At 40.7% G+C, this 15307-nt stretch overlaps 1 protein-coding gene across 3 annotated transcripts in view; it reads left to right on the top strand.

The window, feature by feature from the left end:
• The window catches only part of LOC136678653 (netrin receptor UNC5D-like), a 241458-nt gene that overhangs the window by 160618 nt on the left and 65533 nt on the right, over window positions 1-15307 (top strand). For all 3 annotated transcript variants that reach the window (XM_066656735.1, XM_066656736.1, XM_066656734.1), the window contains exons 5-6: window positions 9989-10169; window positions 13401-13568. In XM_066656735.1, the coding sequence (XP_066512832.1) occupies window positions 9989-10169; window positions 13401-13568 (349 nt within the window). The remainder of the gene's footprint in view (window positions 1-9988; window positions 10170-13400; window positions 13569-15307) is intronic.

Raw genomic sequence — 15307 nt, 5'->3', positions numbered from 1 at the left:
TCTTGGGCAATAGAGGAACTATGCAAGTTCAAATTTATGCAGAGCAGTATGAAAGGTCAGAAAGCTCTGGTAAAATGCACTGTTTTTGATTTGTAACAATCCTCTACAATTTTATATATATAACAAAATTATTGTAGAATGCTGGAAATCAATAAAAAAACAACACTAGTAATTAATAATGCAATTTTCTGTGATTAATCGTGATTAATCATATCCCTAAATCTGAAGTTTTTAATAGTGGATATTTCAATGTAAAATAAAAGAATCAATTTAAGATCAACACAACTGAACTATTATTCATTCATTGTCTGTAACCGCTTATTCACTTGGGGTTGTGGTTGGTCCAGAGGCGCAAGGCGGGAATACACCCTGGAGGGGGCGGCAGTCCTTCACAGGGTGACACACACTCACACACTAACACATACGGACACTTTTGAATTGCCAATCCACTAATCCACTAATATTAAATATTTATATTAGTAGTGTCTATGGTTAAAAAATAGTAATGAGAGAAATAAAGTTGGTAAAGATTGGTAGTACTTCGTGCGGCACGGTGGTGCAGCAGGTAGTGTCGCAGTCACACAGCTCCAGGGGCCTGGAGGTTGTGGGTTCGATTCCCGCTCCGGGTGACTGTCTGTGAGGAGTTGGTGTGTTCTCCCTGTGTCTGCGTGGGTTTCCTCCGGGTGCTCCGGTTTCCTCTCACAGTCCAAAAACACGCGTTGGTAGGTGGATTGGCGACTCAAATGTGTCCGTAGTAGTGAGTGTGTGAGTGAATGTGTGTGTGTCTGTGTTGCCCTGTCAAGGACTGGCGCCCCCTCCAGGGTGTATTCCTGCCTTGCGCCCAATGATTCCAGGTAGGCTCTGGACCCAGCGCAACCCTGAATTTGATAAGCAGTTACAGATAATGAATGAATGGTAGTACTTCCTTGTATTTTTGAGATGGAGATACAGTACATGTGTAGTGTGATATGCATGACACACTGGATACAGGGAACTGTTCTCTTTTTTAAACTGTTATAATTTCTCAGTGTAGTTATGATGATTTTTGGAATTAGAATCTCTTAAATGGCTGAGTAAAAGTTTCAGGGAGTGTTTTAGTATTGAAAACAGAAGCTTAAATAGAGAAAATTAAAGCTACAGCACAGGTCCTGGCTCAAACAAAGAGATTAAGATGAAGGTAGAAGAAGAAACAGGAGCTCTGTCTGCCTGTATATGTATGTGTGTGCCTGTATATATATATATATATATATATGTGTGTGTGTGTGTGCCTGTATATATATGTGTGTGTGCTCTGAAGTCAACGGTTGAAGTGAACAGTTGAAGCAACACTGTGAAGATTGCTAATACGTCAATAGGCTCTGTGAAATTAGTGAGTTATGGGAGGAAGTTGTGTCCAAATTTGGTAATGTTAACAACAGTGGGTGTATATATAATATAATATATGAAATCCCCTCCAAGACCAGGAGTTATTGACTGCTCTCTTGCAGCACCCTTACACCATCAAACAAGCGCAGTGCCAGCCAGGTCGGGTGTCTGTTGACTGACGTGGCACATCTGGACACTTGGCTTCCATCTCCAGGATTTTAAGCTGTTCAGGAGTGTTGTGTGAATGGCAATTTGCAGAGGCGATGGCAACGTGTCTCGAAGGAAAGATGTGACTTGTATTTTTCCCCCCACTCTTTAGTTTCACAAACAAAGCACTTGTGTTAGAGGTATCTCCTCTCACCTCAGGAATGTTGCAAAATTCAAACACATGTATTTTTAGAACCTGGAAGCATTCATTCATGCCTTCATCTGTTTCTGCATCGACTATTGCAATTCATTCTCCTTTCCTTCTAGGAATATCTCAGTCAAGATTATCACACCTGCAGCTGGCTCAGAATGCAGCTGCGAGGCTCCTGAGAGGCACCTAGAAGAGGGAGGGCATTGCCTCTCTACTCACATTGTTACAGTGTCTACCAGTCAGATACAGCGTGGAGATACAGAATATAAGATTTAATTTTTTCTCTACACAGCATGGCTCCAAGCTATGTCTCTGACCTTATCAGCCTCATTTCAGCCCCTCGAGCCCTGTGATGTGCTAATAAGATGCTTTTAGATGTTCCCCACATGGTCTTGAGGTTTAAAGGTGACCAGGATTTCTCTGTGGATGCTCCAAGGCTTTGGAATAGTCTTCTGTTTTACATCAAAACACCAGATTTTATATTACATTTAAAAACCTAGGCTTTTAAGTACATTTTCAAGACACTCTACCTCAATTACGATTACAATACAATTACGATTAATTAAATTCAAAAAAGTTCTGCTCGGATTGGCCTCTGTGTTTAGGTTCTCCTCCTTGTTGCTGCCATGTGGTAGATTGAATGGGGCAGAATGGTGAGACTTGTGAAGAGTAATGGTTGGGGTGTGTATGTGGGGTGGGGGGGGTGGTCATTGGCATTAAGAAAGCATAAGCTTAAGCCAGTGAAACTGGTGATCATAAGCCCTCTGCTTTCTACACGATGGTCTTTTTCACACGATGTCCTCTTCTGAGAAATAGATGTCTGCTGTTTAATAGCCGTCAACGTATTACAATTTGTTTTGAAAATGAAGGAAGGCGGACATAATTCTTTTACATCTCATCTTCAGCATGTTATATGCATATATTTCCTAAGTGAAACAATAAAGATCATAAGGTAAAGAGGATGGAACGAGTAATAAAAGAGAATGAAGGTTTGGGTGGGCAATATGTACTGCTGCTGTGGAAGTGGACAGCTGTGTGTGGGTGGAGTCTTTTTAATTTGTATGCCACTGTGTGTTTGAGTGTGTGTGTGTGTGTGTGTGTTTGAGTTTGAGTGTGTGTGTGTGTGTGTGTGTGTGTTTGAGTGTGTGTGTGTGTGTGCTTGTTCTGGTGCAGTATATCCAGTTCCCAAAGGAACTCTGAGGTACAGCACTTAATCGCAATAATGACTCTGATATGTTATTTAGCAATTTAACATCATCCTTCCTCCCACACACACACACACACACACAAACACACACACACACACACACACAAAGAAGCACTCTGTGTTAATTAGTTACAATCTCTCCCTCTCTCTCTCTCACTCTCTCTCTCACACACACACACACACACACACACATATTATTACCACCTCCCTGTTCCACATGAACTAGCACTAGCTGAAATCATTAGCATGCTTCAGGAGGTGTTTGCTGCCATCGTTCCTAATGAGAGATCAGATTTTCCCACGATTCCGAAGTCACTAGTTCAGCATGGATATTATCCTGATACTTGGCTAATTATCCAGAAAGCGTGCCATAGATTGGGAATTCAGCTGCCACCGTCTGAACCGTGCAAAAGTTGTAAATGAAGCATGTGGGGGACATTCTTTAAGAGGAGTTTTTTTATTGGACCTTTAGCCCTGACTGGAATAGAACGATTCAGGGGGGTTTCTCTATGAATGTTTTACATTTAGTGGTAAATCTATAAACTATGTCATTCCTAGTAGTTTTTTGTGAAGTGTTCACTTTAAAGAAACTGGCTTTTTACCATGGTGATAGGAAACAAGGACAATGTTTTTCTACTGCATGGTACCTATTCTACTCAAATCTACTCAGCTATACTAACCTCGTACCTGTTTTCCAGGTAAAAAAACAGCTCCTCCCCGAAATGTATTTGTTGGTGTCTCAAAACACAATCTCTAACGGGAATCGCAGGCTTTGAAAACCACAGCAACAGTTGAGGCAATGTTAAGCATAGTTTACTTATTGTGCATTTATGTGGTTTTGTTGTTTTGGGACTGAACACAGCTCCGCACATCAGTTCAGACAGATCAGTATAGTTTTTCATTCTTTGTTGCTCTGTCCAGCTCTCGCTGAAAAGGAGTATGTGAACCTCTTGAAAAGGCTCCGGTGTAAATTTACGAGCTGCTGTTGTGAGTCGTTTAAAACCAAATGGGATCTCTACTGTAGATTTTGCAAGCACTGAATTTGTGCAAACATGTCTCTTTGGGGCGGCACGGTGGCACAGCAGGAAGTGTCGCAGTCACACAGCTCCAGGGGCCTGGAGGTTGTGGGTTCGATTCCCACTCCGGGTGACTGTTTGTGAGGAGTTGGTGTGTTCTCCCCGTGTCCACGTGGGTTTTCTCTGGGTGCTCCGGTTTCCTCCCACAGTCCAAACACACACGTTGCAGGTGGATTGGCAACTCAAAAGTGTGTGTGTGTGTGTGTGTCGCCCTGTGAAGGACTGGCGCCCCCTCCAGGATGTGTTCCTGCCTTGCGCCCAATGATTCCAGGTAGGCTCTGGACCCACCGTGACCCTGAACTGGATAAGGGTTACAGATAATGAATGAATGAATGTCTCTTTGGCCAACCAGAGCTCTGCAAGATTTGCACAGGACCCACTGCGACCCAGAAGTCGACTGAGATTCTTCAGGTCAAGCGGTCAAGATTTTATTTGTTTGTTTGTTTTTAAACTAATGTGCATATTCGGTTATTCTAGCAGCGCTATATAGCGACATGCTAAAACAATCCTTGTGAAAACTTGCACTGGTTCAATTACGGAAAGTTGAAGCTGAGGCGAAGGTAGGCTATGGCGTAGGGTTCTCGTCGACGTTTCCTTTGAGGCAGAAGCATAAATAGGGCTTTAGGCTAACAGTAAATATGGACTGCTGGAGAAGAAATGTGGATCGCTATCCAAAGCTGTCCACAGCAAGTATGACCACTCATCAGGCTTTCATTTTGGACCAGTTTCTTATGCAGGAACTCAAATGACTGAAGAGAAAACAAAGTTTGCTTGTTCTTTTTAAATATTTCAGAACATAAATCACAAGTGTTTCTTTTGTTAATTTTCTTCGTTTACATCTAAAATTTATTCCTATTTAAAGATCAATACTGACGCCTAATAAGCCTGCAAAAGACGATTTTCAGATAAAATTTCATAGCAGTCTCTCCTGTGAATTCCATTAAAAATCTTCTGGCCTACCATTTTTCGTTTCATCTAAAATAATTAAAACATTAAAAATAATTCCCATCTTGAGTAATTTGGTTTGTTTATTTTTATTTTTTAATGGATTTTTATGTTTAAAGGAAAGAAGAAGTAGGAAAATCATGTTGAAGATTAGATGTCATAATAGACAGAGTGTCAGGAACGCGGGGGCGGACTGACGGAGGCGGACGCACACGCTAATAACACAAACTTTATTTACAACACAAGATAATAATAATAGATGGACTGATATAACTAGACGGAATACTTAAACAAAAATAACTAAACAGAATAAACTTAAACTGAGTAAAGACACAAACATGAGACGAGAGATACAAAGAGAGCTAGACTGAGTTGAAGGGAACGAGTAACAGATGAGACAGACAGAACAGAGAGCACAAAACGAAGGTGGAGAGCAAACTGAAGGTGGAACAGACGAGACAAACAGACTAGGAAGCAAACGACACCGGTGAAACAGCAGAGAGAGAGAGAGACAGACAGACACAGACAGGCAGACAGACTTGATGACAACAGTGGAATGTCCGACAAACAGGAAGTGACACATGGGAACTTAAATACATAACACAGACAAGGGACACCTGGAACAGATAACGAGGGGTCAGGATTACAAATAACACTGACGAGGAGGCGGAACTAGGGAGGAGACATGAACAATAACAAACAGAGCTATGTCCAAGAGCACATGGCGGGGAAAACAGACATGACAGGATAAGGGCGTGACACAGCGCTGTGAATTTATTTTACAGTGTCTGAATTGTTTATGGGCGGCACGGTGGTGCAGCAGGTAGGTGTCGCAGTCACACAGCTCCTGGGACCTGGAGGTTGTGGGTTCGATTCCCGCTCCGGGTGACTGTCTGTGAGGAGTTGGTGTGTTCTCCCCGTGTCCGCGTGGGTTTCCTCCAGGTGCTCCGGTTTCCTCCCACAGTCCAAAAACACACGTTGGTAGGTGGATTGGCGACTCCAAAGTGTCTGTAGGTGTGAGTGTGTGAGTGAATGTGTGTGTGTATCTGTGTTGCCCTGTGAAGGACTGGTGCCCCCTCCAGGGTGTATTCCCGCCTTGCGCTCAATGATTCCAGGTAGGCTCTGGACCCACTGCGACCCTGAATTGGATAAGCGCTTACAGATAATGAATGAATGACCTCTTTATTCATTTACACATAAAATTTCATTTTGTGAAATCTATCTATATATGAGCTTATTTTCAACATAAATACATGCATGTTTTCTTTCTCATCCAAATCCATGTGACGGTTGGTAATTCAAATAGACCGCATTTCAAATGTCTCTTCTACTGATGTTAAATGTTCAAAAATATATTCTAATGTCTCTGTTTCTACTTGACTTTCTTAATGTGGTGGGAATCACCACTGAAACACATGCAAATGGATTTAATGATTGCGCCGTCGAGGACAGCTCTGATGTAATGAACGCAGACGTATATTTACAGTAAATCTTCTTTACTCGTGTGCTGCTGACATCTACGAAACATGTCCTGTGTAAAGGTTATGCACCTGTTTTGCATTTTTTGTAGTTTTTCAATATTTAAAAAGCTCTATTTACTGATATTCACATCAACAAAGGTTGTCAAAGGCTACAGCTCTTAAGCATATGTTCAGATTAACTGAGTTAATTAACTTGTACTTTGTTTGGAAAGAAAATAAGAAACCTACACCCCATCCCTGTTAGCTCTGAAACTAATGTAGCACCCCTAGGACTGAGTGCAGGGTCTGGGGGTGTGTGCATCCCAGAGCTTTAGCAGATCTGTGTATTCAGGAAGATTGAGGTGTTAATGAAATCAGCCAAGCCTCCACTGACTGAGCTTTAATTGAAACAAATGTCCCAATTATACCATTCATTTCTCAAACCTTCAAACACACACTCACACACCTACCTCTGATCAACTGTTTCTGCCCCCACACACACGCTTTCCTGTTTTCATTAACACTAAGAAAAACTCACACTACATTTTCTCACTCCGTGGAAAGACAGAAAAGACACAAAGGGAAAGAAAGGGATTAAAAAGGGAGTTAATTGAGAGAAAAAGAGTAGAGGGGAAAAGGAATGAGAGAAGAGGGGAAACAGTGAGTAGCAATAAAGAGAAGAAAACGGCATATAGGGAAATTCAGAATGAGTAGAGAAAGAGAGTACAAGAGAAGTGAAAGTGTGTAGAGAGAAAGAAAGAGATAAAGAAAAGTAATTGGAAGGAGACAGACAAACAAGGGCAAGAGTATCAAAAGCGAGGGAGCAAAGGAAAAAGAGAGCAAAGCCAGAGAAAATGAGTAGCGGGAAAGAAATAGAAAAGGAGAGAGTGGAGCAAAAGGCGGGGTGCTTGTGTAGGGATGGAGAAAGAGAGCAAGCCTTCAGCATGAAGAAGAGAGAGAAACAATACAGGGGGAACACAGAGAGGGAGTAACTGGTCCCTGAGAGGTTTGTCTTGGCTCTGTGTTAATTGCCTCTTTCAGCGGCAGATTTCCCAGATGGAGCAGCAGTAAACACACAAAAGAGAGCCGTCACAGCGGCGACAGCACCTCAGCCTGGGACCCACTTCAGTCACCACCAGCCTGCGACCTCCTTTATAACTTCTCTCTCATTAATTAATCTGCAGACATGAGCCTGAGCCCCTCTGATCTAGTCCCAGGTCCTTCTTCTGTACTGTGAATTATGAACGAGAAGACAGCAGCAGAAGATCAGATACTTCATATTTTTGTAAATGATATAATGCTACGAAACAAATCGGGTAACGTATTGTCACCATTTTACAAGAAAGGATACTTCTGAGGCACATTCAAATAAGGCATAGCAAATAATGAGGATATTGAAGAATGGATTTTATGCAGTTAAATGGGACATATACCTCTTTTCTACAAGTAAACACAGTTCTGTGGTCTTCATACAATGTCTGTGATGTGCTTTGGTCAAAATGTCACAAAGATCAAACACCACAGGAGCATTCTTCCCCTGCTTAAACAGCCTAGTTTAGAACATCAGGTTTTAGCTCTGGTTTTTAGCCTTTTTTACTTGTTTTCTTTCTTCTCCATTCTCAATTTTGTCGTATTTAATTTGTACTCTTATTACTCTATGCTCGTAGTTTGTTTTGCTCCATTTAACCTCATCTCTGCTCTCACATTAAAATGGTTAACATGGGTCAGGCACTGTGATTGGACAGACTCAGACAAGACTTGATATAATAAGCAGCATAAAATCAGAACATCTTGTTTGACCACGTTTTATGATTTTAGCAGGTCACAAACTGACTGGTTGATTTTATTTCACAGTTTGTGTTTGTAGGTGGATATGCACTGAAAAAAGGTTTTGATTATTTATTTATTTTGTCCTGTATGAATGTCCCTGTACCCATTCCCTTTACCCACCAATGGTGCGTGTATATACTGTAATTTCTATTATTTTATTTATTTATTTTGACATGTTACTTTTAAAATTTAAATCCTGCGGACACGCACTCTCTGCTTAAATATGTGTTTACACATAAAGAGGGATTCCAAGTGTCATTATACTACACCTTAGCCACTCCTTGAAGTTCTGCGAATTATACAGAAAGAAAATTAAATGAACCATGCCTGTTTTCATCAAAACCAGAACTGATCAACCTAAATCCACAGTTCCCAATATGGGGTTGGTGCACCCTAGGGTGGGTGTTAAGCTGTTGCGGGGAGAGGATTGAGTTGCAGCAAGGCAATGAATGAGACATGTTTGAGCATTGCTAGCACTGTATTGGAGGGTGGGGATAGGAGGCAGGTAGAAAATATAATCTACAAAAGTGGTGACTTCTAAAATTTTGGAAACCACTGGCCTAAATCATGATCTACAGGTTTGAATGGTTTGCATTAACATAGCATTGTCATCTTCCTGTTTTCAAAGCAGTCTTGCAAACTCCTAGATCTACTTACAGCTCAGTTAATAGATGGTCATTTTCTTATAAAAGCTTTTTATATATCTTCTCACATTTGGTTTTATTTACTTACTTTATCTGTGTGCTCTTTAAGGGAATCCTAATTTTGCTAATAATGAATGGAAGCTGGTCGGGTTATTAGTAAGCATTTTGTGAGGGTTATCATGCTTGGCTCGTTAGCTGCGATTCATTGTTAAAGACATTAGCATTTCTACTCAGACTCGTAAGTCCGTTCTCTGGCTGAAATGCTGCAGTGGGTCTGAGCGGTGGGTTTGAATGGGCATCTAAAAGGGAGCTGTGGATGTGTAATGGGGAGATGATAGCAGGGCTCTGGAGCTCTGCAGCAGAATGAATGAAACTAAAAGGCATGTGATTAAAATGCTGGCCGTTAGCGGAGAAGCTAAACATAGGCTGGTGCCTGCCACAGCTGACAAACTCTCTCCTACAGCGAGTGGGGGGGGGGGGGGGGATCGCAGTTGTTTGTACAAAGCGTGACCTTGGATTGTGTATTTATTCTTTCATTAGTCCTGGGTAAACCAGAGTCACAGGGTAGAGATGCTTCCTCAGCTTCGGAAGGATTAGAGTAGTGTTGTAAATGCAAACATGCAGTTCTTTAATTTGTGAGATTGTTGTTTACAAGGGGATGTTTTTTTTTTCTTTTTTTTTGCTGAGCTTCTGAGCCAGATTTATTATTTACAAAGTAAGCTACACAGCTACACATCTCTGAACTTCCTGTTATTCAATGACAAATGCAGCACTGAGTTTCTTTTCGACTGATATAGGCAGCTTGGTATCACACTGATTTGGAAGGCCACAATTCCTATGACCACCATGGATATGCGCACATATTGTTTCAAAAGTATACTACCCGTACATACAGCATCAAAATATAAAGAGAGTGTGATGCTTTTTTTAGACAGTGATAGACAACACGTGGATGTGTACACATAAATACACTGGAGGCCGATTTGTATCAGTTAAATAAGACAGATATAAGACAGAATTTATTGCTGTTAACTGTCTCTTTCTCTCTCTCTCTCTCTCTCTCTCTCGCTCTCTCTCTCTCTCTCTCTCTCTCTCTCTCTTAGGTGGAGTGGTTAAAGAATGAAGAACTGGTCAGCTCACTGGGCGATGACAACATTGACACCCGAGCTGACCACAATCTGATCATTAATGAAGCCCGGCTGTCTGACTCTGCCAACTACACCTGCCTGGCCAGTAACATCGTCGCTAAGAGACGCAGCGCCACGGCAACCGTGGTTGTCTTTGGTGGGTTGCACATGAATATAAAAGACCTGTAATAACACCTTTAGAGAGAATAGCACAGATGCTAACACCATTGGCGCGAATGAGGACAGCCAATGTTATATCAGTAATGAAATCATAATGGAAATGTCTGCATAACTGCATGGCATTGTTGCTAACATACTGGCACAGTTTACCTCGATTATCTGTCAAATCATGAGCTATAGAGTAGGGATAACACTCTTGGCCTCCACATGACGGTATGATTCTATGTTCAGGCAAGGACACTGTTCACCTATATCTTTAATACCTTAGAAAATCAGAAAAGCGCCTATTCCAAATGGCATGAATGGAAACAACAGTTTCTTTGCGCTACGCTTCAGTCGAGATGTTGTTAGTGCTGAATCAAAGCCATTGGCTATTTAGCGTGATGCTAAGTGCTCTCCATTCGCTGTCATTCATCATTAGCCGTGTAATCGGAAAAGCTGGATATTCCCGGTGGATATTGCGACCTTGTAAAGATCCAGAGTAGCAGAGCTTGAGGAGGACCAATTGTTTATGATTTTCTCTGAGAAAGTGCTCTAATCTTAATCATGAATGGTATTACCCAGAGACTCAATTACTGCATAGCATTAAAAATCAATGTCTTTATGAGCGGGAGGTGTAAGCTCCTCCATCTTAATCCCATTTAAACAAGCGTCGCTTATTAATAATTCATCCGCACAGTCCTTCAACTGCTGTGCCAACTTCTGTTGGATGCTGGGCTCTTATCTGACTTATCAAAGCCAGGCCAGGAGATACAGACCTCTGAACTTCTGAAAGCTGTTGTGTTCTTCACAGAAACAAGCACCCAGCATCACATGACCTACAGCTTCCTCCTCTCTCCAGCTCTCAATCTTTTGCTTTCTTTTTTATCTCCTTTTATCTCTGGTTCTCTCTCTCTCACACATACATAAACTCTCTACTCTTCAGTTCAAAGGCCTTTATAAGGATCAGTAATAAATACAACCCTGTTTCCAGAAGCCCTGGGATATTTATTTATTTATTCATTTTGCCAAGTGCAATAAAAACAAGAATCTATTATATGTTAATACTCTTGAAATGTATTGAACTGACAAAAGAACAAAGAAGACATTTCCAATGGTTTAATTGATCTACTTGATTGTATTGTGTTATTATTAACATATAAATAATTTGCTGCCTCTCAAAAACTGGGGGACAGAGTTATGTTTAACACAGTGTTATATCACCTTTCCTTTCAATTATGTTGTTTAATCCAATTAATAAACAATGTAATTGTTTAATGATTGGATTAAACAATGTAATCAATCAATCAATCATTAAGGAATGGAGGATTCTAATTGTTAGTTTTGCAAGAGGAATTTTTTTAAAGACTCTAGCTGCTAAACAGTTCATGGTCTCCACTTCCATTTTGTTTAATTTTCTCTTCATGATGCACCATAAGACACAGGTCAACATTACAGGCAGGTCATTCAAACATACTGTTTGTCTACAAACCTATGCTCTTGTATGTTGTGCAGAATGAGGCCTGTCATTGTCCTTCTGAAATAACCATGGACTTCCCAGCAATGACTCTCTATACTCCCAATATATGTTTCCACACTAATGGTAGCTTTACAGGTATATTCAGGTCACACATGACTTGGTTACCCAGGCACCTCTATACCTTGAGGACTGTTGCCTTATATATCTGTCACTGAAAAGAGCTTGAATGGTTCTTTTCAGCTTTGTCACAGATAATTCTGTAGTAGTTAGCACAAAATTGATACATATTTTCTACTCATGTAATAGAGCTTCAGGGAGCTGTCTCCAGATTTCCTTAATCTTTTCACAATTGTATTTACGTTAGCTGGTGACAGACCTAAAATATTTATACTATTTTAACCGTTAACAATATTCTTAGAAGGTTTGGCATAAGGTAAGGAGCCTCCCGTTGGCTGCAAATTTAAGCTTTTGGTAGAAGCTTCTTTAATACTGTACTGAACTTCTTACTGTGGAATGTTTGAAAACTTGTACATTCTATACTTTCTGGACCTTTATTTTGCCCCTGTCCCAAATAGTAGGATTGTGTTACAGGCATCAAATTACAAATTTGTTAATTTTTTATTGTTATTATTATTATTATTATTATTATTATTGGGCGGCACGGTGGCGCAGCAGGTCGTGTCGCAGTCACACAGCTCCAGGGACCTGGAAGTTGTGGGTTCGATTCCTGCTCCGGGTGACTGTCTGTGAGGAGTTGGTGTGTTCTCCCCGTGTCCGCGTGGGTTTCCTCCGGGTGCTCCGGTTTCCTCCCACAGTCCAAAAACACACATTGGTAGGTGGATTGGTGACTCAAAAGTGTCCGTAGGTGTGAGTGAATCTGTGTCTGTGTTGCCCTGTGAAGGACTGGTGCCCCCTCCAGGGTGTATTCCCGCCTTGCGCCCAATGATTCCAGGTAGGCTCTGGACCCACCACGACCCTGAACTGGATAAGCGGTTACAGATAATGAATGAATGAATTATTATTATTATTAGTAGTAGTAGTAGTAGTAGTAGTGGTAGTAGTAGTAGACATAGCAATCTATTATTTTTTACAATCTACAATCGAGTTGATCAGTGAAAACACGTAAAATAATTGTATTTGTACATTTATAAGTTAAAAAAATGGTTAAAGTGGATTACATATAGAAAATAATAAACAAATATAGAATATAAAAAATAAAAAAAGCTGTCCAGAAATGGAATGCAGTATCTAACTGTCAATTGGCAATGGCTGCTGCCAATCAGCCACCTTGGTAGTTGGCAGCCACCACTAGCTACCACTGGTAACGTATCTTCTGCCACCAGCTGCGATAGAGGAAGCTCAATCTGTAACCAGCAGCTTGCACATGTTAGTGGAAACAGCTAGTAGCACTGTGTAGCTGGCAGCTACCACTAACACCACTGACTGTTATGTCCTGCTGCCAGAGAAGGAGGCAGTTGCCAGTCAGCCAACTTGGTAGTTGTAGCTGACATTGACATTGGCAGCTGAAGTGCCTTCAGTCAAGAGGGTGTTCAATGTCAATGTCAACTGGAACCTGGCAGCAGTTGGAGAAATAAATCTAGTCTACCACTAAAATATTTTCTGAATTTGTCACCACCAACGATTCCATGTGAGCAGAAATAGCTGGACTAAAAAAAATCAAATGTTTTGGTGTTATTAGCTATTATCAAGCTTCTACAACCTTTTCACATATTCTCTCTGTCTTATTAGTGAATGGAGGGTGGTCTCTGTGGACTGAGTGGTCTCCTTGCAGTGTGGATTGTGGGAGGGGTGTACAAAAGCGTTCTCGGACCTGTACTAATCCAGCCCCCCTCAATGGAGGCGCCTTCTGCGAAGGAATGTCCGTCCAGAAGAGCACCTGCAATGCCCTGTGTCCAGGTATATACTGCTTTAATTTTCTAAACACATTCTAAAACCTACACTCAATCACTTGATGTCTAGTTTAGGTGCCTGCAGCATTACAATACAATACATTAGGAATTTGTATTCATTTACCACAATAAGTCTGCACCAATTTAATAAAGACCTTAATGTTGTTTGAGTATGCTGAGAGACGTTTTGGGGATGTTTTTACAGAAGTGGTTTCTGTCATTACTCAATACTACTGATTAGATAGAAAGTAGAGAAGCAAATATGTCTTGGACTAAGTGGGAAGTTATTTCAATCAATCATTCCTTAAAACTCCAGCCATTAGCATGCTAAATGTATGCCAGAATGATCTCATACTTGCCCCAAACCACACTGCCTTGTTAATATAATAAGTAATATTAATATGTTTCATATATTTAATGCCATGCTCCAACTCAAGGACACACTACAGTTACAAAGTCCACTGTTCTCCACGGCTATAAACTCTGAACATTTTTTTTAAAAATGGACCTCACAAGGCTGATAGTTTATATTTGAAAACATTGCACTTGTTTTTCTTTTCTTTTTTTTACAATTTATATATTTTATTTTAAAAATAAGAGTTTTTTACATTTCTGGTATATCAACTCTTTTCAGGCTACAGATACAGGCTAATGTGTTAGGTGTCTTGCTCAAGGACTCTTATTGGTATAGTGTGGTGTTTCTGAATCCTATTTTGCTGCTATAACCACAGGATAAACAACATTTTTAAACAACAATCAGGAAAATATAAGGCTGTGATATTACACTGGTCACACACAGATTTCAGAATACCCCTTAGAGGCATGAGTAAAATGAAAGGCATAGTTCAGAGGGAAGGTTTATATAGCTGGTTAGCATGCTGTAATGAGCACTTTCTGTGCTTCCGTCTGGAGGATGAAAGTGATATTTTCTGCACCTGGTGGTGTCCTGCAACCCTCCTTTAAGAGTGTGTAAATGTGTTTATTAATGACAGGGGTCAGCAGGCAGGAATATCTACAGTATGTATCTATTTATCTATATATTTATATAACTATATATTTGATTATTTTTACATACACACATTGGTATGTCAGTACACACTCAATTTTCTCCCCAAATGCATTGTCTTCTCTGCCTATAAGTTATAGAGCGCCCCAATCACAGAGATTGCTACCAAAGCACACACTTGGAGAAGAGCACTAAATGTCCAGTTATGCCAGCTTACAGACTCCTGTGTTGGCTGTTATTGTGCTGGTGATGAGGGCAGTGGAGGTACCATTCTACCCACCCAGAGAAGGTGAGACTGTGCCCTCCCGGTCTCTTGGCCTCAGAGGGATAAGTCATCACTGGGTAACGAACTGGTGATTTCCCCAATAATAGAAACCACACTTAGATCTCAGCACCACTCTAGAGCTTCTTCTTCATTTTAATCATCACTTCACTCTCCACTGCCAGGCAATAACCTGCTGATTTAATTGCCTCAGCTCTCTCCGCGAGAAAGCAGCTTAAATCTCATATCTATATATGAATGGCTTCATCCGGGTGTCTGTTTGAATTATAAACCATTAGAAAGGAAAGCTCATTTTTAAACAAGGATTATTTTTTTGGCGGGAATCTGTTATTTTATTGACTGCTTTTTTTTGGAATTAAGCAGTTTAACCTTGGGCTCAGCGCTTTCTGAAGTTAAAAGATTACCGTGATTACCAGCTCCAGTCTTTTTTTTTTTTTTCACGCTAATGAAAGAGGCA

This window comes from Hoplias malabaricus, chromosome Y (genome assembly GCF_029633855.1).
Source record: "Hoplias malabaricus isolate fHopMal1 chromosome Y, fHopMal1.hap1, whole genome shotgun sequence".
Lineage (NCBI taxonomy): Eukaryota > Metazoa > Chordata > Actinopteri > Characiformes > Erythrinidae > Hoplias > Hoplias malabaricus.
The sequence above is the reverse complement of the archived record's forward strand: the minus strand, read 5'-3'. Positions and strand labels throughout refer to the sequence as shown.